The 21,733-nt window shown below is 39.1% G+C and overlaps 1 protein-coding gene across 1 annotated transcript in view; it reads left to right on the top strand.

The window, feature by feature from the left end:
• Tmx4 (thioredoxin related transmembrane protein 4) overlaps positions 1–21,526 on the top strand; it is a 39,827-nt gene extending 18,301 nt beyond the window's left edge. Inside the window, exons 3-8 of the mRNA XM_059261491.1 lie at positions 6,549–6,594; positions 7,325–7,453; positions 8,150–8,195; positions 14,245–14,346; positions 16,219–16,282; positions 17,278–21,526. Of these exons, the coding sequence (XP_059117474.1) occupies positions 6,549–6,594; positions 7,325–7,453; positions 8,150–8,195; positions 14,245–14,346; positions 16,219–16,282; positions 17,278–17,621 (731 nt within the window). The 3' untranslated portion in view covers positions 17,622–21,526. The remainder of the gene's footprint in view (positions 1–6,548; positions 6,595–7,324; positions 7,454–8,149; positions 8,196–14,244; positions 14,347–16,218; positions 16,283–17,277) is intronic.
• Positions 21,527–21,733: the final 207 nt, after the last annotated feature.

Below are 21,733 nucleotides of genomic sequence, written 5' to 3'. Positions count from 1 at the left end.
AAGTTAGGTTTGGGGTTAGTGTTCAGGTTGGGACAGTTACATCTGGAATTTTGTTTTTTAGTAATGGTTATGGTTGGGTTTAGGGTAAAAGTTTCAGGTAGGTTTAGTTTAGGATTAGGGTTGTATCAGATTTAGGGTTATGGTTGTGGCTAGAGTTAGGTTTAGGTTTAGGTTGGGTATTAGGTTTAGATTTAGGGTTATGTTTGCAATTAGGATTATTATTGTGGTTATGTTTGATGTTAGTTTTAGGGTTAAGTTTTGACTTAGGGTTAGGCTTAGTGTTCCAATTAATGTTATTTTGGGGTTATGCTTAGTGTTGGACTTAGGGTTATGATTAAGGTAAGATTCAGGTTATTTTTTATTGGTATTATTGTTATGTTTGATATAGTTTTAAATTAACATTATAATTATGTTTAGTGTTAGGGTTGGCATTAAGATCAGGGTTAGGATGTTGTTTGGGATTAGGGTTGGCATGTGTTAAGTTTAGGCTGATGGTTAGGGTTAAGGTTAAGGTTAGGGTTAGTATGAGTGTTAGAATTAGGGTTAGGATGGTGGTTAAAGTTAGAGTTTGGATTGGTATTTAGGTTAACGTTAGGATGCTGCTTAGGTTAGGTTTAGGCTTGACTTGAGGGTAGTAGTTAGGGTTATAGTTGGGATGTGGTTAGTATTTGGTGTTAGTGCTGAGGTTTGGATTTGGGTTCGGTTATTATCTTTTAAGTTAGTGTTGGTGTTAGGAATAGTGTTAAGTTTAGGGTTAGTGTTAAAATTAGTGTTGAGGTTTTGGTTAGGGTTAGGTTTTAGAGTTTACTTGGTTTGGTTCAGCATTTATTTATTTATTTATTTATTTATTTATTTATTTATTTATTTATTTATTTTTGGTTTTTCGAGACAGGGTTTCTCTGTGTAGCTTTGCGCCTTTCCTGGAACTCACTTTGTAGACCAGGCTGGCCTCGAACTCACAGAGATCCGCCTGGCTCTGCCTCCCGAGTGCTGGGATTAAAGGCGTGCGCCACCACCGCCCGGCTTGGTTCAGCATTTATTTAAGGTTTGGGTTTTGTTTGTCTTCATTGTTAATGCTAATTTTGGAGTTAGGTTTATGGTTCTTTTTAGATTAGGTTTATGTTCAAATTTAGTATTTTTTTACTTTGGGTATGGGTTTGAGTTAGATTTGTAGTTGGGGTTAAGTTTGACCTTAGGGTTATTGTTAGGGTTTTGGTTGTATCTAGGGTTAAGGCTAAGTTTAGGCCTAACAAGAGCATTAGGGTTAATGTTGGGGTTCCTCCTATATTTAGGGTTTTCATTAGTGTTAGGGTTAAGGTTGGCATTAGAAATTAAGTTTGTGTCTTATAAGCATTTTGTGACTTCCAGTTTACTCTGGGGCATGCACCCTTTGAGGGAAGCAGAGGAAATAACTGAAATTCCTAGAGTTACTTCCTCTTGGAGGGAAGATTTAAGGTTAGGTTTAGGGTTATAATTAGGCTTAGGGTTAGAGTTAGGGTTAGAGTTAGTGTTGAAATTATGGTTAGTGTTGGGATTAGGGTTAGGGTTAGGGTTAGTGTTAGGGTTAGGGAATCAGTCCATGGTTTCATAATACACCCTGTTCTCTAAGAAAGCCTATACATTTAGTAGTTCCTGTGGTAGAATGCAACTTTGATTAGTCTTTGGTAACTTATGAGTGGTCAGAGGTGGCCTTATCTCCCCCTAGGAAACTTGTGCATTGATTTGGGTCCCTGGAACAGAAACCATAGATAGGTTTTGCTGCCTGACTTCCTTACATGCCTTGTTTGGCCTACTTTTTAAAGCACTCTGGATCATCTACCAACTGCCTTTACTACTTACAATGAGCTTGGTTCCCCCTCCTGTATCAGTTGTCCATCACACAAAGTACTACAGGTTTGCCCTCAGGCATGCTATTTTTTCATGTCAAGTTGACATAAAACTAGCTAGCTCAATCGGTGAAGACAGAAGCATGGGTGACTCTAAAGCAGCCACACTGGAAGGTCTGTACTGTGCAAGTTTGATAACTTCCTTATGGCCATGTAGATGAAGCCTGATTCCCTAGTCCTCTGCCTATATACTCTTCTCTTCCCAAGACCACATTCAAGTAGGACAGAGTACAACTGATTGGGTGGAGTAGCTGCATAACTCAGTTAGGGTTCCATGATCCTCTCAGCCCTTCCTTTTGTGAGGGAATGTCAACAGTTAACATGTACACCAGGGATGGCCTTTTGCAAGTAGGTATAGCTGGACTCATGAAGATGGTGGCAGTTTGGTTTGGAAGATGGTCCTGTACCACACTCTAGCTTTTCCTTTGGTTCTTAATTTTTTCTGCCCGTCTCTTCCACAAGGTCTCCAAGCCTTGGAGGAAGTGACATAGATGTCTATTTTTCTCCAACTTCAGTGAGGCACTGCTCCCCCATGCCCTCTCTCAATCCCTCCATCTTTGGAACATGAGTGTTGGCAAGTCTTCAGGGTTATTTCTCCTATGAAAACATAAGAAAGAAAAAGGACAAAAAAAAAATAAAAATGGAAAAAACATTCAGATACCGAGTGAAGTAGTAACCGGATTGTATGTACTGCAGACATGTTGGGCAGTACATAGTTATTTAACAAAGCAATCACAGCTGCATCTCTACTAGGGCCTATGACTACCCTGGCCACAGGTTTATGTCTAAGTTTCAGGTCTCAGTTGAGCATACCCCCCCTGTGGATCAGGCTGTAAGTCCAATCAGAAAGTTGGTTCTGTCCAGAACTACTGTGTCACTATTTTAGTGTCTGGCCCGTACTGCCTGACACTTCCATAACGAAGCATGCAGGATCCACATCTGAGAAAGACTACCTTAGTAGCACCTTCCAGCACTATAAAAACTATCCTGCAGGGAAGTCCCATTTCCTGCTCAGTCCTAGCCTTGTGTCTCTAAGTCCTCAACCAAAACTATGTGATGTCTTCAGCATTAGTGTCTTACCATTCCGTTCTGGAATGAAACCAACAGCAGTGGCAATAGTCTTGATTGGTTTAGGAGCCTCTGGGGCCTCTGTGGCTGACAATTTCTCTGGAGATAACTCACCTCTAGTACTAAGATTCCTATATTCCTAATTAATGCTTTTATGGTTTCTAGGAACTTTCAGGCCATACTCATACTCAGCAGACCCTGTTTACCATACAGGGATGCCACTCCATAGCACCTACAAGAAGAATGCCATCCTGGGATATCTGTTGCTCAGCTGGTAGAGACCTTAGTGACATATCTCTCTACCCTTCATATTGCCTATGCCACTGCCCCTCCCCCCAAATGCACACCAACCACATGCCACAAGGGGACAGAAACCTATGTTAAAATAGCCTCTCTAAACGCTCCACCCTCTGAGCAGTGTAGGTTCAGCTGCCTGTCTTAATACCCCTAGCAAGAGCAATGGTCTTGTTCTTCCCAAACTCAACTCTAATTTGGTTATAGTCTCCTGACTACATCAGTGTAGGTGGGACTAGGAAACTCATACCCCTCACTGCCTTCCAAGGATCCCAATGATGAATCGAAGTTTGATTCTATCAGAGTTTGCCTTGGGGCATCTAATATAAGGCTTTCTTACAGAGAAGTGGGTGAAGGGTTACAGGCAGGACTGTAGATGACCCTAAAGCAGCCACACTAGAAGGTCTAACCACAGCAAGGATGCTGACTCCTTCATGGCTGTGTAGGTGGAGCCAATTTCCTTAGTCTTTTCCTGCCCATATGCTCTAGCCATTACCTAAGGCACCATGTAATTAGGGCAGAATTCTGTACAATTAATAGGGAAGATTGGCTGGATATCCCACCCCTCATTCTGTGAGGGCACATGAATAGTCAGCAAGTCCAGCCAGGATAATCAGAAGTATTATGTAAATATAGATTTATTTTGTAAAATATTATGAAAGCAGATTATCCATGTTATTAAAAACAAAGCTTCAGTGTATCAAATTTCAAGTGACCCATGCAATTTAAAATATGAACAGCTTGATTTGCATAGATATTTGATTTTATCCATATTCAGCAAGAGAATAGGTAGAAATAATAAGTGTTAAAAGGATATGTATTATTTTTCTGTGCTATGTTGTTTCTTTGCACTTAATACAGGTACCCTGCTAAATATAGTTGATTTGCAAACCATATTTATAGGGCAGAAAGCTATTTTGCAGTCACTGTGAGTGGTGTTGGCTGCTTGCTGTGTTTCGTATAATGCCTCTCTGAGGCCATGATTGTGATCAGTTAAATTCTCTCCCTCTGTGCTCTGTGAGAACACCACCTGTGCTTTTCATCCAGTTATCTCCAGTAACTACCACAGTTCCTCAAACAAAGAAGCTTCTTATTAGCTACTTGCTGAATTAAGGAGCCTTTTATTTTATTTACCTTTACATATGGATAGCATGACATTTGATATACACTTCATGTTCAGTAAAGAATTGCTAAAACAAATAAAAAAATATGGTCCATGTACAATATTTGGAAATTTTAGAAATATACAAAACTATGTGTGTGTGTGTGTGTGTGTGTGTGTGTGTGTGTGTGTGTATAACAATTAGGATTTTAAGTCTTTTCAAAATATTAATTAATGGAATGGAATAGTACAGGTGTCTTTATATTATTATTATTATTATTATTATTATTATTATTATTTATATTTTATGAGCAGGATTTCACTGTAGCTTTGACTGGCATGAAACTTGGTATATAGACTGGGCAGTCCTCAGACTTGCAGTGCTGGGATTACCAGTATGCCTGACAGAACCTGACTTATGTTTTAAATTATTTTAATTTTTAAATTTTCTTTTTACTTTTAAGAATGTATTCTTAGAGACTTTCATATATTTATATAATGAAGTATCACATCTACCCTTCATCTTCCCTTGAATTCCCTCCAGAAACTCAAAATGTCCTGTTCTCAACTATATGTACCTATCTTTCTTTCATTCTTCCTTTCTCTCTCTCTCTTTCTCTTTTACTTTTATTGATTCTTTGCAGATTTCACATCATGCATCCTGATCCTGCCTGTCTCCCTGCCCTCCAATCTTGCAACCTCCCCCCCAAACAAAACAAAATTTAAAAGAAAGACCAAAAGTCAAACATAGCAAACAAAAAACCAAAACAACAGAGAAGCAAAACAAAATCAGAAAACAAACAACTCAAACAACAACAACAAAAAAGGAGAAGAATCTTCATGGAAGTTGTGGTGTGACCCATTGAGTCACACAGTTTACACTTAGTCCTTTTGTCTTACTTGCAAGTGCTCATTACCATGAGTCATCAGCCTAGTTTAAGGCCTCTGCTACACCATTGTTAATGGGCCCCTACTGGGGCTCCTCTTGGATATCCTGTTGATGTCCTGTGTCATAGGGATCTTGCAGTTTTAAATCTGTAAGTTTGTCCCCTTTACCTGCTCCAACAGTTCATAAATGAGGTGGACCTTGGGGGTGGGCCAACTCAGCCCTCGTTCTGGGCTTGGGTGGTAGCTGGGCTGGTCAGCCCAACAGCTTCCCCCAGTTGTCACCACCCGGGTGAAGCAAGCCACTTAATTAAATGTTTTCTTTATAAGAGTTCCAGATTCTGTGAGCCCCTATGAGCCCTGTTTAGTTGTTTCTGTGAGTTCCTTTGTGATGTCCTTGACCCCTCTGGCTCGTACAATCCTTCCTCCCTTTCTTCAGTAGAATTCTCTGAGCTCACCCTAATGTTTAGCTGTAGGTCTCTGTATCTGTTCCCATCAGTTACTGAATGAAAGCTCTCTGATGACAATTGGGACAGTCATCAATCTATGAGCATAGCAGAATACCATTAGGCATTGTTATGTTGACATTTTTTTCCCCTCTAATTGTGTTTGGTTCTATCCTAGGTCTCTGGGCCATCCAGCTTCTGGGTCCTGGCACTCCAGGCATGAACTTAGATCTTATTGCTTTGTAATATATCTTTTAGCTTGTGTACACAATTCCAAGTGTCTTAGTGTGGGTTTTTATTGATGTAAAAGACACTATGACCACGGCAACTCTTATAAAGAAAACATTTAATTGAGTGGCTTGCTTACAGTTTCAGAGGTTCAGTTTATGATCTTCATGATGGGGAGCATAATGGCATGCAGGCAGATGTGGTACTGGAGCTGAGAGTTCTACATCTTGACTCAGAACCAATAGGAAGTTGACTGACTGTCACACTAAGTGAAGCTTGAGAAAAGAGACCACAGAGCCCGCCCCCACATTGACACATTTCCTCCAATAAAGCCACACCTCCTAATAGTGACACTGCCTTTGGGGGCCGTTTTCTTTCAAACTGCCACACCAGGTAATACATAAACCAGAAAATTCTAGGGTAACACATGGAACATAAGCATGTGTGTGTCAGTAACTAGAAAGTATTAGGAAATAAAGGTGACTGAAGTTTTTTTTTTCTTAAGTCAAAAGATAATCAATAAATGTAATTCAGTAATTCCAGTGATGTTTGTTCATATGATTATGATAGCAGTCTAAGGATGCTTTTTCTCAGCACTTGAGTTTAACTTTTAACTGCTTTTGTTTGTGCTTTTCCTAGGTTTGAGTGGCCGCTTCTTTGTCACTACTCTCCCAGCATTTTTTCAGTAAGCTTTATTAATTTTATGATCTTATAAAGATTAGAATTCAGCACTGTAGGGGGATAGGTCAAGTAGGTGGTGGTGAACCATGCTAATGAGAGGGAAGGGAAAACGGCAGAAAAATGTTCCATTGTTATAGCACTTGGGGGTCCTTCAGGAGGCAGGCCGAGCAGGTTCAATGGAGTCATGGGAATAGGACTTCCAGTTTCACTCAATAGTACATTAGGAATGAAGAGAACAAAAGGGAATGTGTAGACTGTTCTGTGGATCCTATCTGGGCTGAGAAGTGACAAAATGAAGGCTTAGAGGTGGATGTGAGATGTATGTTTTGATCTTGACCATGAACTTAGAGACTCAGAGGGCATAAATTTGGAAATGTAGATACATTATTTGTTAATGTGATAACAGTGACTATTTTGCTAGAAGAAATAAAAATATTTGGTTACAAACATACTAGCAAATGAGCTGTCTGATTAAATATTGCTAGAAATTTAGCTTATAGTTGCAGATTACACAGTGATAAAATAGAATAATGCTTTGAGTTTTAGAATTTCTCATTTGTATTAGATTAGAATTAATAACACATGCCTTCTGTTTTATGTCTGGCTACAGGTTTTTTTATTTGAGCTAATTTAAAATTCAAGCAGAGTTTATATGTGTGATCAATAATTATTTTGATTATTATATAATACCTATTTTGATTTATCTGATTTCTACTTGATTTTATAATCTATAGTGCAAAAGATGGGATATTCCGTCGTTACCGAGGCCCAGGAATCTATGAAGACTTACAGAATTACATCTTAGAGAAGAAATGGCAATCAGTTGAGCCTCTGACTGGCTGGAAGTCCCCAGCTTCTCTAACGTAAGTTATCAATAAAGTGTTGTATGTAAAATAATAGGTCCCATGTTAGTGTGGAGACCTTACAAGTCTAAGCTTTTCTTCATATTCCTTTCTTCTTATCTAGACTAAATATGCCTATGATTGGTCCACCTAGTGTTTCTGGTTTTGTGACCCACGTGTACTGCAAGTGGTTTTGGTGGAGTGGGAATTGAATGGCTGGATTAGAGGGACATGTTAACAGAAAACCTTTCCTCTAACTTTTGCAGCAAGCCATGCCAACTGTTTCCTTTTTACAGATGTGGTATTGAGTGCTGGTTGCCATTAACTGGAAGGACAAATGTTTCTTGAATTATAATACACTCGGGAATTCTTGTGTTTTACATTGAAAATATAACTGGTGGGGTTTTGCCTATCTGGCACTATGTTTCTGGGGATAGCTTTTGATAATGTTTAGTAAGGTAGATAAGGCTGAACTGTAATAACTCCACATTTGGCTTTAATTTTGAATGGTCATATTAGTAAGTAGTTTTATTTTGCATATACAGATGTAAGAAATATCCTTAATACCATAGAAGCAATGTAATGTAATATTTCATCCAACACATGTACCTGTGTTAGTACCTGGGCATTATGGAGCTTATCCTAAAAGTAGCTCACCTCTGGCATTCATTTCATTCTTCAAATAACTGAATATTGATTCTTCTCTTTCTTTCTTAGGATGTCTGGAATGGCTGGTCTTTTTAGCATCTCTGGCAAGATTTGGGTGAGCACTTTTAAACAATTATTAAAATTGAAGATAGTTTTTTTTTTTTTTTTTTTTTTTGGTTTTTTTCGAGACAGGGTTTCTCTGTGGAACTTTGCACCTTTCCTGGAACTCACTCTGTAGATCAGGCTGGCCTCGAACTCACAGAGATCCGCCTGGCTCTGCCTCCCGAGTGCTGGGATTAAAGGCGTGTGCCACCACCGCCCGGCGAAGGTAGATTTTTTTTTTTAAGAATAGAAATAATAGCTATTAAATAATAGAAAAATGAAAATTTGTAAGTACTTTTATAATTCTGTTTTCCTTAAGCCATAAAACTACTCTCATTTTTGGTTCCTCATAGTAATATGTGTTTATAGAAAGGCATAATTTGAAGAGGTACCCATAGTAGCTGTGTCAGACACATAATTTTATTAGATTGGTGATGAAGTCCTTATAAAAGCAAAAAGGCTTCTGTGGTGTGGTTCTATTTTACCTCATTATTCCCTTGGAAAATCTCTTTGTAGATCAAAGATTGTCTAGGCAGGCATAAAAGTCATTCTGTGTGTCTGGAAGCAGCAAACTGTAGCCTGAGAGAGGCTTGGCTTTGTAAACAGAGCTTTCTTTGAGCAGCCATCTTACAGTGTCTGCTGTTTCTTGATCACATTGCACTGCAGGGATGGAGTTGTGCCCGCTAGTGTAAAGCACTTCCTGTTGTATGCGCTTGTATAGTGATCCATAGTCACTCCAGTGTTAGGACAATTGTTTAGGCCAAATGTTTATTTTTTAGTTTGTAATAGTTTTTAATATGTCCATTTCTTTCTAATACCATAGATTTGTCATGTATTATGTTTGAATTGCTTGCTTCCTAGTTCTAAGTAACAATGCTTTAAACTTATTATTTGACTTTGAAGTAAGACTAATAATAGCAGACTTAAGATAAAATTTTGTGTGTGTGTGGGGAGGGGGGAGGGAGGGAGGGAGGGAGGGAGGGAGGAGAGAGAGAGAGAGAGAGAGAGAGAGAGAGAGAGAGAGAGAGAGAGAGAGATCTTATGATCTAGATGGGGACATCTCTTCTCTCATCTTTTCTTCTGTTTACCAAAATATCCAGAAATGTTCATAGCAAGTTAAAGTGAGATGATGTACAATTATAAGGTCCCTTTCTTGAAGCCTGTAGGAGATTGTTAAATTAGGTCTTGTAGATATTCAGAGACAGACTGTAAAAAGAGACAAGAAGCCTTAGCTACCACTGGAGAGACCTCGCTGGCTGCTCCCATGCAAGAAAGATATTAAGGGGATTATGGAATGTGTGTGAAAGGGATCATGGGCTTGTTCCTGAACTCCTCAAGAGTATACTTCCTCTGATACAGATGAGCTTCCAAACTCTAAGACTCTGTCCTTCAGGGCCACTGCAGCTTTGACTGAGACCATGTAGAACTGGCTGCAACAGTTCAGATGTCTAGAGTTTGTGGAGGCCTTGATCTGACCACTTATAGAAATGACCTTATTTCTTTTATTTAATGATTATTTTATTTAGTCCCTTCATGCAAATCTATATGTAGCAAAAAATAACTCTTAACTTAATCATCTGCTACAATACTTAATAGTATATAAAGTTCACAATAATCAGCTGACATTTTAAAATATTTTTAATAAATAGAGTAGGATACTTTTATGTAATGAAAGCATATAACATTGAGCAAGTATCAGTATTTTGACCTTAGGAAACATGATTAAGGAAATAGAAACATAAAAAAATAAAGCTAAACTGGATCTCTTATAATTGACTACATATATAGCTTCATAATACCACTACTCCAATCTTTCATAAGGGTCTGTAAAGACATTGTGAACTCAAAGTGAATAGATGGAATTTTATGTCTGTGGTTGTAAAAACAATTGCATTATTTTAGTCTTTAGTAATAATTAATTATTTAGTCGTTCGTCTTCAGTAATAACTAATTATCTAAGAAAACCACAGTATTATAGAATCTCTTTAGAAGTTCAAATACATCCCTTGAAGGATAAGCTGATACATGAAACTTGAAGTCAAACTTGTTAAGATAAGATAATGCTTTCAAATACTAAGCAATGTTGGACCCAGAATGCAGTGATTCAGAGGCAAATAACTTTTTTTGTACTTTGAAAACTCACTTAGAAAGTTTCTTAAGTGTTTTAATCATTTGTTTTGGAGAAAAGGTACATGACACTGCCCAGAAGAACTTCACATTATTCATCCACAATTTGTTCATTCCAGCCTCATGAGTAAGGTAAAGCAGCAGGTATTCATAAAGCAAGTTCAAAAATACATTCGTGAGTCAGCCCAGAGACTAAGTGACCTTTAGTGTCCTCTGTCTCTTTGGCATACTTCAAGGCTTAAGCCCAGCATTGACAATGAGTCATCAAGCAAAGCATAAACTGCTCCATACACATTTTTTAGTCTAAAACCAGAGCTGAATAATACCTCTTGAAACATTAAGAGTTGGAAGCTACCTTCAAATACAACTTCAGGAAGGAAGGGTTTACTTCAATTCACAGTTCCACTGCAGGGTAGGTTGGCAGCTAGGGCTCTAGACCTGATTGTGGGACTTTCCAGCCAGTGCCTTTATAGAGGTGAAGAGAGAAACTGATACAATAGGGTCGGGGAGAGGAAGAAGTGAGGGGAGGAATAACTACCACTAAAGACTTTTGAAAAAAGCCTTATGAAAACCTACTATAGAAGCATCCTAAAATATATGCTCATACATATGAAAAAAGAGTTTTAAATGGAGTTAGTTGCCCTAGAAGAGGGATACAGTACCCTGATAAGAGCCATATGTGAACAAAGAGAACCCCAGTTACCTCCCTTTGTGTTGTTGGCCAGTAGAACCCCATAGACCTGAAACACACACTATTGCCATTACTCTTGGTTATTGTCCAGAACTTGATATCACCCTACTGCTGAAGTTCACAAAAGATGAGTCACAAAACATGGAGAATTCATATGGGTACAAACCTAGAAGCTTCATCTCTATTGTCTGGTTTTCATAGTGCTGAAAGGGGATGTACATAGCACTGGAGGAGAAAATTCATCATCAGTCTTACCCAGCTGTATACTTTGTAAGCTACAATAGTGACTGTCTTGGTATAGCCACTGATGGAATAGTTTCACCAGTGTTACAGGAATAACCAACCACTTACTGATTTGATTTAAGGCCTACTCCTTGAGATGGACCCCATACCTGGCAGTGTTATTGGGGCCAGGAACCTGTGGATAGGTAGGTCATTGGACCTAGGAGAGAACCTATTGCTATTGTTCTGCTGAATGGGCACAGTATTAAAATGATTCCTAATGATTTATTGCTATACCCAATATTAGTATATCTCTTAACTCTTATGAAAGAAGCTTCTTGCAATGGATGGCAGTCTACACAGAGACCCACTAGTCAGTGTGCAGAGAATAGATGGTCAGAGTACTCAGCCTTAAATAGGTCATATCTAACATACCTCTCTCAGGGATCATTGAGGAATAGGGTGCCAAAAGATGTGAGAGCTAACAGTGATACATGACTACAAGGAAACAGTGTTTCCAGACGTAATAGGGAAATTGCACGTGTGAACAGACAGTAGCTGTGCCTACATGCGTAGGACTTGGGCAAGCTCGTGCCAGACAAAATCCCAGCATGCAGGGGAAGAGGCTACATACCAGGGCAGGCACACCCAAAATTATTTGGGTAACAAAGTTTGTTTTATTTTATGTTTTTAAAAGAAGGAATGGTAAAAGAAACTAGGTTTTGGTGCATGAGCCGGCTTTTTGGAGCCCAGTGCCTATAGTTGCAACCATGCACACACAGCCTTGGTGCATGGAGGAGGGGCTTGCACCTGCCTCAACTGAATGTACCAGGCTCTGCTGACTCCTCATGGGAGACCTTGCCTTGGAGGAGGTAGGAATCGGGGGTGGGTTGGGGGAGAAAGCTGGGGGGCAGGAGGAGGGAGGAGAGGTTGATCTGTGGTTGGTATGTAAAATGAATAGAAATTTTAATAAAATAAAAAAAAAGGAAACCAGGTTGGGTGGGTAGGTAGGTGAGGGTAGCCCTAAAAGGTGTTGAGGGAGAGATGTTGAATATGCTCAAAATATATTGCATGAAATTCTCAGAGAATTAAGGAAAGTATTAGAGGGAGAAGTGTCAGAACTGAGGCCAAGCTCAAACTTTTAAGCCCACCCCTTTGTGACCTACTTTCACCAACCATGCTCTTCCCTTCCTTAACGTTCTACAGCCACTGAAAATAATGCTGTCAGGTGTGTACCAAGCACTCATACATGAGCCTGTGGGACATTTCTTATTCAAGCCATAATACTCTGCCTCTGGCCCCCATACAGCAAAAAGCCTTCAAGCCCTACTTTAAAAGTCCTCATAGTTACAGTTCAATACTGTTCAAAAGTGCATAGTCGCTTCTAAGACTCAGGGCAGTCTCTTTACCATGAGCTATAAAGTAAAAAGCCAGGTATGTATCTTTAGCATGTGGTAAGACATTCCATAAGTGGTAACATGGTGGCATAGCAAGAAAAGATGTGATCAAAGTGAGACAAATTCAGCAGGACAACCACCATACCTTACAACTCTAGTTCCTGCATCTGGCACTCATGTTGACATTATACTGTGAACCTAGAGCACACATAGTCTCTCTCTTGGGTTGTTCACTAGATGCCCACAGTTTCCTTTGTTAATGCCCCATATTTCTTACATCTTTAACAATTCAGGATCTCCATGGCCACTTAGGTTTTACCTCCATGGCTTTGCACAATAGCCTGTTACGGACTCTTTTGCAGAGAATCCATATTATTTGGGCTCAGTGGCTTTCTGAATCTTTGGCCTCTATGATCCTGTCATGCTTTTGCATAATGCATGTCCATAAAACCAGCACTATGTGGATTCTGCTGCCAGGCTGTATCAGTGAGAGATGTAGCTTAAGTGGTGAGTCTTTGAATTGTCGGATTGTTGTAGTCATTAACAGTTTTTGTGTGTTTGTTTACATGTTTCTCATTCAGAATAGGCCAGGTTAAAAATTTTAATTTCTTAGTATAAACTAAAAATCTAGTAAGAATGACTTAGATTTTGAGAAATATGAAATTAAAGTAGAAACTTGGACTTATTTTGTGTGTGTGTGTGTGTGTGTGTGTGTGTGTGTGTGTGTGAGAGAGAGAGAGAGAGAGAGAGAGAGAGAGAGAGAGAGAGAGAGAGAGAGAGAGAGAGAGAGAGAGTGTGTGTGTGTTCTGGGAAGATAATTCAGTAATTGTTTCTGTGGGCTGCTAATGCCTTAACTTGGAGCCTTTTAATTCTGTGCCTAGTAATTGATTGAATTGTAGTTTGTGGTCTAAACAATAGGACTTATCATGAGGAAGTGTGGGCCCAGGAAGTATACCTCTAGATAGACTTTAATTTGAAAGGTGCTTTTTTTGGGGGGGTGGGGGGCGGTTTGAGACAAGGTTTCTCTGTGTAGCTTTGCGCCTTTCCTGGGTCTCGCTCTGTAGACCAGGCTGGCCTTGAACTCACAAAGATCCGCCTGCCTCTGCCTCACGAGTGGTGGGATTAAAGGCGTGTGCCACCACTGCCCGGCAGACTTTAATTTGAAATGAATAGTTCATATCTATAATTCACATGTTGGTTACATTAAGAAAAGTAAGTGAGGAGATATTTTAAATGGTTCATATTCCAAGGCATCACTTTGCTTTACAAAAAAATTTTAAGGGCCCAAGGGTTTCACATTTTAATAAACCATGTTAGAATTAAATATGGAGGAATAGGTAATGATTTGGCGAAGGATATTAGAAAACTTTCTGTGATGGAAGAAAGAACTGTCAAAGCAATTTGACCAGACCTCTATCAAGATCTTGAGCTCTGAAGAATAATTCTTACTGAATATGATTTTGATAATTACTCTGTTTGTAATGCTACAAAATTTGACTTGTTCATTAGTAATCATTGTGTGTAATAAACTTTGGGCACATATGTGGATTGACAATTTGTAGACTGGAGTTAGAGCTAAAGAACCCTGCACTGCAAGTAAACATTTAATTTCCATTTGATTACAGCACCTTCACAACTATTTCACAGTGACACTTGGAATTCCTGCATGGTGTTCTTATGTCTTTTTCGTCATTGCCACTTTGGTGTTTGGACTATTCATGGGTCTGGTAAGATAATGCCAGTCTTTTCCCCCCTTTAAAAAGAGAGTATAATGTAAAAATGAAAAGGTGACCATGAAAGGAAAAACATATAAATATCATTTTACGTCCTTCAAGCAGTTAATTTGCTTGTTGGTTGCAATGATAATGTGTAATATAATGGAAAATTCATTAATTATCACTCTCAAGTCTTACCTCTACAATATTCTGAAGATTAATGCTGTCGAGAATATACACAGTGATCAATAGGAAAATAAATACTGTACTTGAATGGGCAATCATTTTCTAAGACAACCAAGTTAGCTGTGATTTCACACAAAGCTCCTTGCTTTGAGTACTGTGGTAAAAACAAAGAATGTATCTAAGAAGTTAGATAAAAGACAGTTTTCTTTTCCCTGACCAGATTCTTATGCATACCTCTAGTTCCCTGAGGTTATTTTTTGTTAGATAATATAGATAAAGGAACATAGTTCCTACTGTAGAACAAATTCAAAGTAAATCATTATGTTCCCTTTGTGCATGAAAGGGATCCTTGATCACGTTTCAGAATAGTCAGGTAGTAACACATCCTGCCATTACTAACTGATTGGGAGGCTCCCTGGAGAATGTAGACAGTAGAGTAGAGTCTTTCAGCTAAAATAATTCACAGAACAATAAAAGGCAGGGGTTGCTTTTGTTTCTGTTACCTGGTTTGTATTTCTGTTGTTACGTTGGTGCTAAGTAAATTAGCCTATGATCTTTGCCTTGCGTGAGACCTCCCACAGAGGAAGGTCTGCAGTATCACAGGCATAGATACCACCATCTGTTAAAAAAAAAAAAAAAATGCATCTACCTTCTCCATTTAGCTGCATCTCTCTAGGTAGAATTCAAAACCTGAAAGGGTGATTGTGTAAGATGAAGAAGGTATCATTTATCTATAAGTAATGTTTATAAACCTTGCCATTTTGTAGTGGCTTAGAAACTGGCAATGGCCTTTGAAACAGAAAACAGTTTTGAACTGAGAAAATCTTAATGAAAGGATTAGAAGATTTTCTTCCTAGTTTCTGAGAAAGAAGACAAAATGGTCTTGTGTACAACACAAATAGACCTGGATGATGGCCAAGCCCATACCCAACTTTGTGAGTGATGGCATGAGAATGTAGCTAAGTGGCCTGAGGCCACTAGCCAATGCCAGAAAAAGACAAGACTGGGCTGTAGATCTATCTCTTCGAGGCTGTGGTACCCAGTTAGCCTTCCATAGAGCCCAAGTCTGTCATACATGTGACTTGCTCTCTGGAAGTTATTGGAAATGCCAGAAACACTGAATTATTAAAATTTTCTACCTCCTTGTGGAATTAAATAAAAATAAAGTCACAAAAAACAGGTTCTTCTAGGTTTCTAGGTTAGATCTTTATTCTGTTCAGTAACACAAGACAGTGAAATGTTGCAGTTGGAGAGTTTGATTCCAGCGAACTCTACACTGTTGGACACTAGCCAGCAGTTTCATTAATAGGACCCATGCTTGTCTCTGGGTATGGAACAAGGACAGAGGTGATCCTTCTCTTAAGAAATTTGTAGTTTTTCAAAGAAAAAGACTTGTTTAATAGAGTAGAAAATCACTCATACAGTCAAGGTCAGAGATGAAGCCAACTAGTCTCTGCTTACATAGAATTTAGTTCTCCATTGCAGAATTTTCTCATATATGGGAAGTTTTTTTTTTTAAATATACTCAAGAATTCCATACCCTTGAGTACTCTTCAACTCAACTGTATCTCTCTGAAGGCTTTGACTGCTGCTAAGGGTCTATTTAAGGACATCTGGTTATGGGACACAAACCTGATGTTGAGGCCGGTTGGCAGTGTGCCTTCTCTACTCACTGTGGAATCCCTTTATTCCCTCTAGATCCTGGTAGTGATCTCAGAATGCTTCTATGTGCCGCTTCCAAGAGTTTCATCTGAACGCTCTGGTGAGTCTGAAGTTCACATGGGTAGAATTTTTAGAGTTTTGTGGTATTCTGTGACTACATTTGGCTCTAGCATCCAATCAGTGAGCATCCAATTACCTCTATTGAGTTCCTTAAAGCTGTGTTCTCCATATAAATTTGAATTAAATTAACTTTCCTCTTTTAAAAATTAGAAAATATTTCATATTGCAGATTGCATTTTTCTCTCAGGCTTACCTCCCTCATTTTTCAGTGGACTACTTTTATTTGTGAATTGGAATGAAGGATGCTTAGACAAACATAGATTTGTTGAGTCTAAGACTATCTCAAGTCCTTTAAGAGCTGTTTGCCCAAATCTGAATTTATTTTACTTCTGGGCCTAACTGGCTCTGGATTTGGTGCTTTTTATTTGTAGTAATGAATTTTCTCAGGAGTTTAAATAAGGTCATGTCTTTAGTTCTTGAAGTTTTTAAGACTTCATAGATAGCTAGGTAATATGTCTGACCTTCAGCATTATGGAGTGTGAAAGGGAGCCAGTGTATAAACTGCTGTGGGGTTCTCAGGCTTCAAGCCCAGCCCAAGTGATGTTATGCTGCTAAAGTTCATTCAGTAACCATCACTATTCCTATCTCATATTTTATCAGCTTAACTTTGTGATAAAAGGAGGCCTTTTCTTCCTGACTTTGGCCTCAAACTCTTGGGGAGCAGGACTCTGATTGGTTCAGCTTGTCTGAAATAGTTGCTATGGCCAGTGAGTCACTGAGTCTTTTACACTGTATGTAATACATGGCACAAACAAAACTTTGACTTGATGGCAGAGCAGACAGGAGTGAGTACAGTGATGCTCCTATAGAGAGATATTAAATCTCTAGATGGGGCTAAGCTGCAACCAGAAAACTGTTCACACTTCCGGAGGAGAAACCTCCTTGTTTATCCATCTCATAGTTAAACAGTGAGTTAATTACTAAATTGCCATGGTTTATCCAGAGTTTTTTTTTTTTTCTGTCTCTCTTCCACAGAGCAGGATCAGAGGCCAGAGGAGATTCAAGGAGCTGAACAGCTGCAGGATGCAGAGGAAGAAAAGGATGACTCAAATGAAGAAGAAAACAAAGACAGTCTTGCTGATGATGAGGAAGAGAAAGAGGACCTTGGAGATGAGGATGAAGCAGAGGAATACGAGGAAGAGGACAACCTGGCAGGCAGCATGGATGAGGAGAGAAGTTACGCCAATGACCAAGGAGTACTGCAGGAAGGCAGTGTGTCCCAGGAGGAACTCGATGAAGCTCATTCAGCCGACACACAGGAGGTGGTAGAAGACTCATTGAGGCAGCGCAAGAGTCAGCATGCAAACAAGGGACCATAGGTTTCATGATGCCGTTTCTAAAAATACAGGCCAGAAAAATAAGTCTGCTTCCCTCTGGTCTGCAGTTTAAGCCAAATCCTTAGTTTTTATTTATTTTTAAATTTTTTTTTTCCTGAATGAGCAATGTTCACTCTTAAAAAATGATCTCTGGTCCTGTGGTCACATGGTAGTAAGCTCCTGTGTCCTTAAGAGAGTCAGGGACCGCACTTAACCACCATGGTGTAAGGATCTTTGTGGGGCCTTAGGTGGAGAACAAATTGATATACTTGGGGGCCAAAAGTCAACCAGAGGACTTCTCTCCAGTCCTCCATAGCACCTTTAGAAAGGAGACTGATGGCCTAAATAAAGTGAGAGCAGAGCCACATTACTCCTGAGCATCCTTGAAGTACAGGAAGAGTCTTCCTTGTTAAGCATTTTTGTCATGGAAGAAACACTGGGTACCATAGACTCCCAAACACTGTCTTGGGGCTAGAAATTCTAGAGACCTGGACATAGATACGACTTCAAAAAGAAGCTGGAGAGTCATCTGAGCTCTCTTGGTCTCTGTTGTCTTTTATTTCTTACCTTTAATTTCTGTGACTTCTCCACTGTGGAACTGAAGACTGCCACATGTTTCATAGCTGCTCTGTATTGAGAGCAGCAGACAGCAGGAGCCTGTATCCGTTACCCTTATTCAACTTAAAGATACAGGTAATCAGTAGCCGTGGCTGATGAGGCTTAGACTGCCAAGGATCTCAAGGACATGCTGTATTCTTTGGCAATTCAAAAGGTAGTCGTGGTTTCATAGGACAGTTATAAACAAACAACAGCTGGTTTTGGTTAGCTTGTAGTACTTCTGGGATCACTTCTTCAAGAGTTCCTTTAGCTGCATTCTTTGTGTTTCTGAACCCCAAAGTACTTTGTGCCTTGTTATTACAAGGTAGTTCTGTGAAGCCAGCTTCAGGTTTGTGTTGTTTATTTTCCATCTCAAGGGTTCTCTGCCTCTGGAACCATGTTAATAATAACTGAAAAGCATGTCTGCTTTTCTTTCAGTGACGTGTTTTTAATGAAAAAATTGGTGAAAGTCGCTATCGAGATGAAAGGTTTGATTTTGTTTCTGTCTCCCTAAATCCTCTAGAGGATTGTATCATTATAAATCTCTCCCTACTTCATCTGATATCAAGATCAAGGGAAACCAGCTTCTTAAAAAAGATCTTCAACTCCTCTCTTACCCTCACATGTCTTAGAATAAATTCATAAAATTACATTCTAGGTATATGAAAGCTGCCTAAAGTCAATCTTATACGCAACCCCTGGGTTGAGTCGGAATAATGAGTACAGGTTTGTGGAATTCAAATGTTTCTGTCATTTTTAAGAAGGGATATGAATTTATTTGTTTAGATAACCCTTTCTCTGCATGAGCTGCTAACAGGAAGCTCAATGGTGGTGGAGTTCTGAGTCTGCCTTCCTGGACTGCATGAGGCTGCTGCAAACCTTGCACAAAGGAAGATTTTATTGTGACAATCCATTCTTTATAAATGTTCTTATTTCCTCTTTGTAATGTAGTTAACTATGAACTCAAGGCTGAGGCCATCACAGAACTGAAGTAATAGGAGACCTTCCTGCCCTCCCATGTTCCTGCCCTCTGACACGTCTTTACTCAAAAGAGCCATGGTTCTGTGGTGGCGGTTATCTTCCTGCTAGAGCTGAGATGCAACTTCTCCTCTGCCAGTGGATCTCCTTCCCTTGTGATCAGATGCATGGAGTGTTGAAGGAGTAGTAAGTCAAGCCCAGAGGAGCAGGAAAGGGAAGGCTCCGTGGCTCTGTTCTGTGTAGTACTCCTCCTCCAAACTGAAGTCCAGGGTTTTAACAGGATGTTTGGCTAGAGGGAAGAATTAGCCTGCCTTAGCCTTTAGAAATGTTTCAAAACCAGTTTCCAGTTGGACTCCAAATAGTACCTAATTGTACATTGAGATAATACATTTCCTTTCTTAATAATACTTAAAATAAATAGGAGGGTAGGAGAAAAAAAGTCATGGAGAAGAGGGTCCAGTCTAGTAAAATTATATTTATCTATAAAAATAATTTTTTTAGCCTTTCCCTTTTTAACATCCTGGCAAAAATTAGGTTTCTAGATATAGTCCAAGTAAGTACTTATATAATTTGATTTCTTTCCATTTGAAGCCTTTAGGTTTATTTTCAATACTTAGTTGATATAAAATGAAAGGAGAAAGTCAACTTAAAATTAGATCAACATTTAATATATTTTTGTGTACATAATAAATTTAATCCAGAACTTAAGTGCATGGAAATATGATTTTATAAAACAAAACTAGCCATGCTTCTGCTGCACTGTCATGGCTGCTATTTAATGGTAGAATACTATTTTCCGTGTGTTAAATCAGGTGGATGAGATAGTGATTGTGGAATGAAGGTGTACTGTGCTTTATGCACAGGTAGTTAGAGTAAGGTGCCTTGTTCTTTATTGGAATATCTGAAAACTCCAGTTACTTCTTTTTTTTTTTTTTAATTTCTTTTACTGTTCACCTCCTTAACTGTGCTGAACCATGCTGGCTTGCTTAGAATCTCATGGAGGCAATGCACAGACACTTTCACTTTGTTGTTGTTGTTATTGTTTTGTTTTGAAGGATAATCATGGAACAGGTCAGGGGTAGCTCATTCACTTCACAGCCATTAAACTGCTGGGCAGTCACTACAGTCTCCTCTTGTGCATAGGATCTGGACCTGTCATCTCTAGTAACTAGTGCAGTAGAAGACAAACACGCTTGAGACACATCGGCTTTGGACAGTTGAGAAAGCCACATGTTTACTTTTTAAGTCCAAAGCCCCGGCTGACGATGAAGATGCTGCCACATGGTTTGAGTGTATATGAGGTTGAATAGGTGCATCTTGTAACAGCTTTGGGGAGGTGATGTAAATGCTAGCTAAAGGAGTACCTCATGTGTGGCGTTTTGCAAGATGGGAAACAGTAGAGTCCAAAGGGAGGTTTTAAAGGATTGAACAGGATGAATGTTATTTCAGCATAAAATCCTAAGCCTGAAGTGAGGGGAAGAAGGGGAGATGGTGCTTTTGCTGGTGTGTGCAGATCTTCTGTGTTCTTCCTTTTAGTGGCCCGCTGTTAGTTCTACCAATATTGTATATGTGTGATTGACTAGCCTGTCAGATCTATCAACTGTTTGCAAAGTATTTGTGTAAATCTTTGTGCCAATAGGGTCTCTTCCAGTGTTGTGTCTCTTTACTTCAGTCTTGGATTTGATCCTCTTGAGCTTGTAGCTTGTCTGTCAGAAGCCAAGGTGGAGTCTGATGAAACCTGCTGGTCAGTTCTCTGAGCAGCTACTCAAAGCAGGAGATTCAACTAAGAAACCTTGGACAGCTTCAGCCTAGCACATGGACCTCAGAGGCATATTTCCTAAAGTTGTGTGTAGACTGTGATTCTCTTCACATATGGCTTTGACTTGTTTCTAATGTGATTGAATTTTATTTGTTTCTAGACAGGTTTGTAGAAATGCAACTTTTATACTAAAAACTGTTCATTTGTATGTAAGTCAATACATTATAAAATGGTTGTGTTTATTCTTTGTATTAGTTTTGATTATTTATGCCAGTGTATTTATTTTTCCTTTACCTGTGTATTCTGTGCTCTCTCAAATAGATGTGTAGCAATTGAAACCAGTGTATCGTTTCAAGTACTACATTGCCTGCGTTATAAATTCTCTGATCAGGGAATTGTGCATAACCCTGAGCCTACATACTGCCATTTTATTGTCGAGTTCCATTTGTGTCAAAACCTAATTAATGGTAGTGATGACCAAGTAAAACAGAATGGTGTATTGCTTTTTCATATAAATATTTTCACACAACAAGTATTTGTGGAGGCAATTGAAAATATTACTTTGTTTAGAAAACATTGCTTTTCTGTGTTTATTCTGACTTCATTCTCTACCTTTCCTACCTGAACTTGGTGAAATCCCTGACATATGCTCAAGGTTGATGCCAAAGACAGAAGGGCTTCTCAACACATCACAGCTCATTGTGCTGTCTGTAGAAGCTCTGTGCACTTGCTGTGGGCAAAGCTGATGCATTTAGTAAATGACTCTGTTGTCCCTCCAAGA

The sequence above is a fragment of the Peromyscus eremicus genome, chromosome 4 (genome assembly GCF_949786415.1).
Source record: "Peromyscus eremicus chromosome 4, PerEre_H2_v1, whole genome shotgun sequence".
NCBI lineage: Eukaryota > Metazoa > Chordata > Mammalia > Rodentia > Cricetidae > Peromyscus > Peromyscus eremicus.
This window is presented reverse-complemented; position numbering and strand designations above follow the sequence as displayed.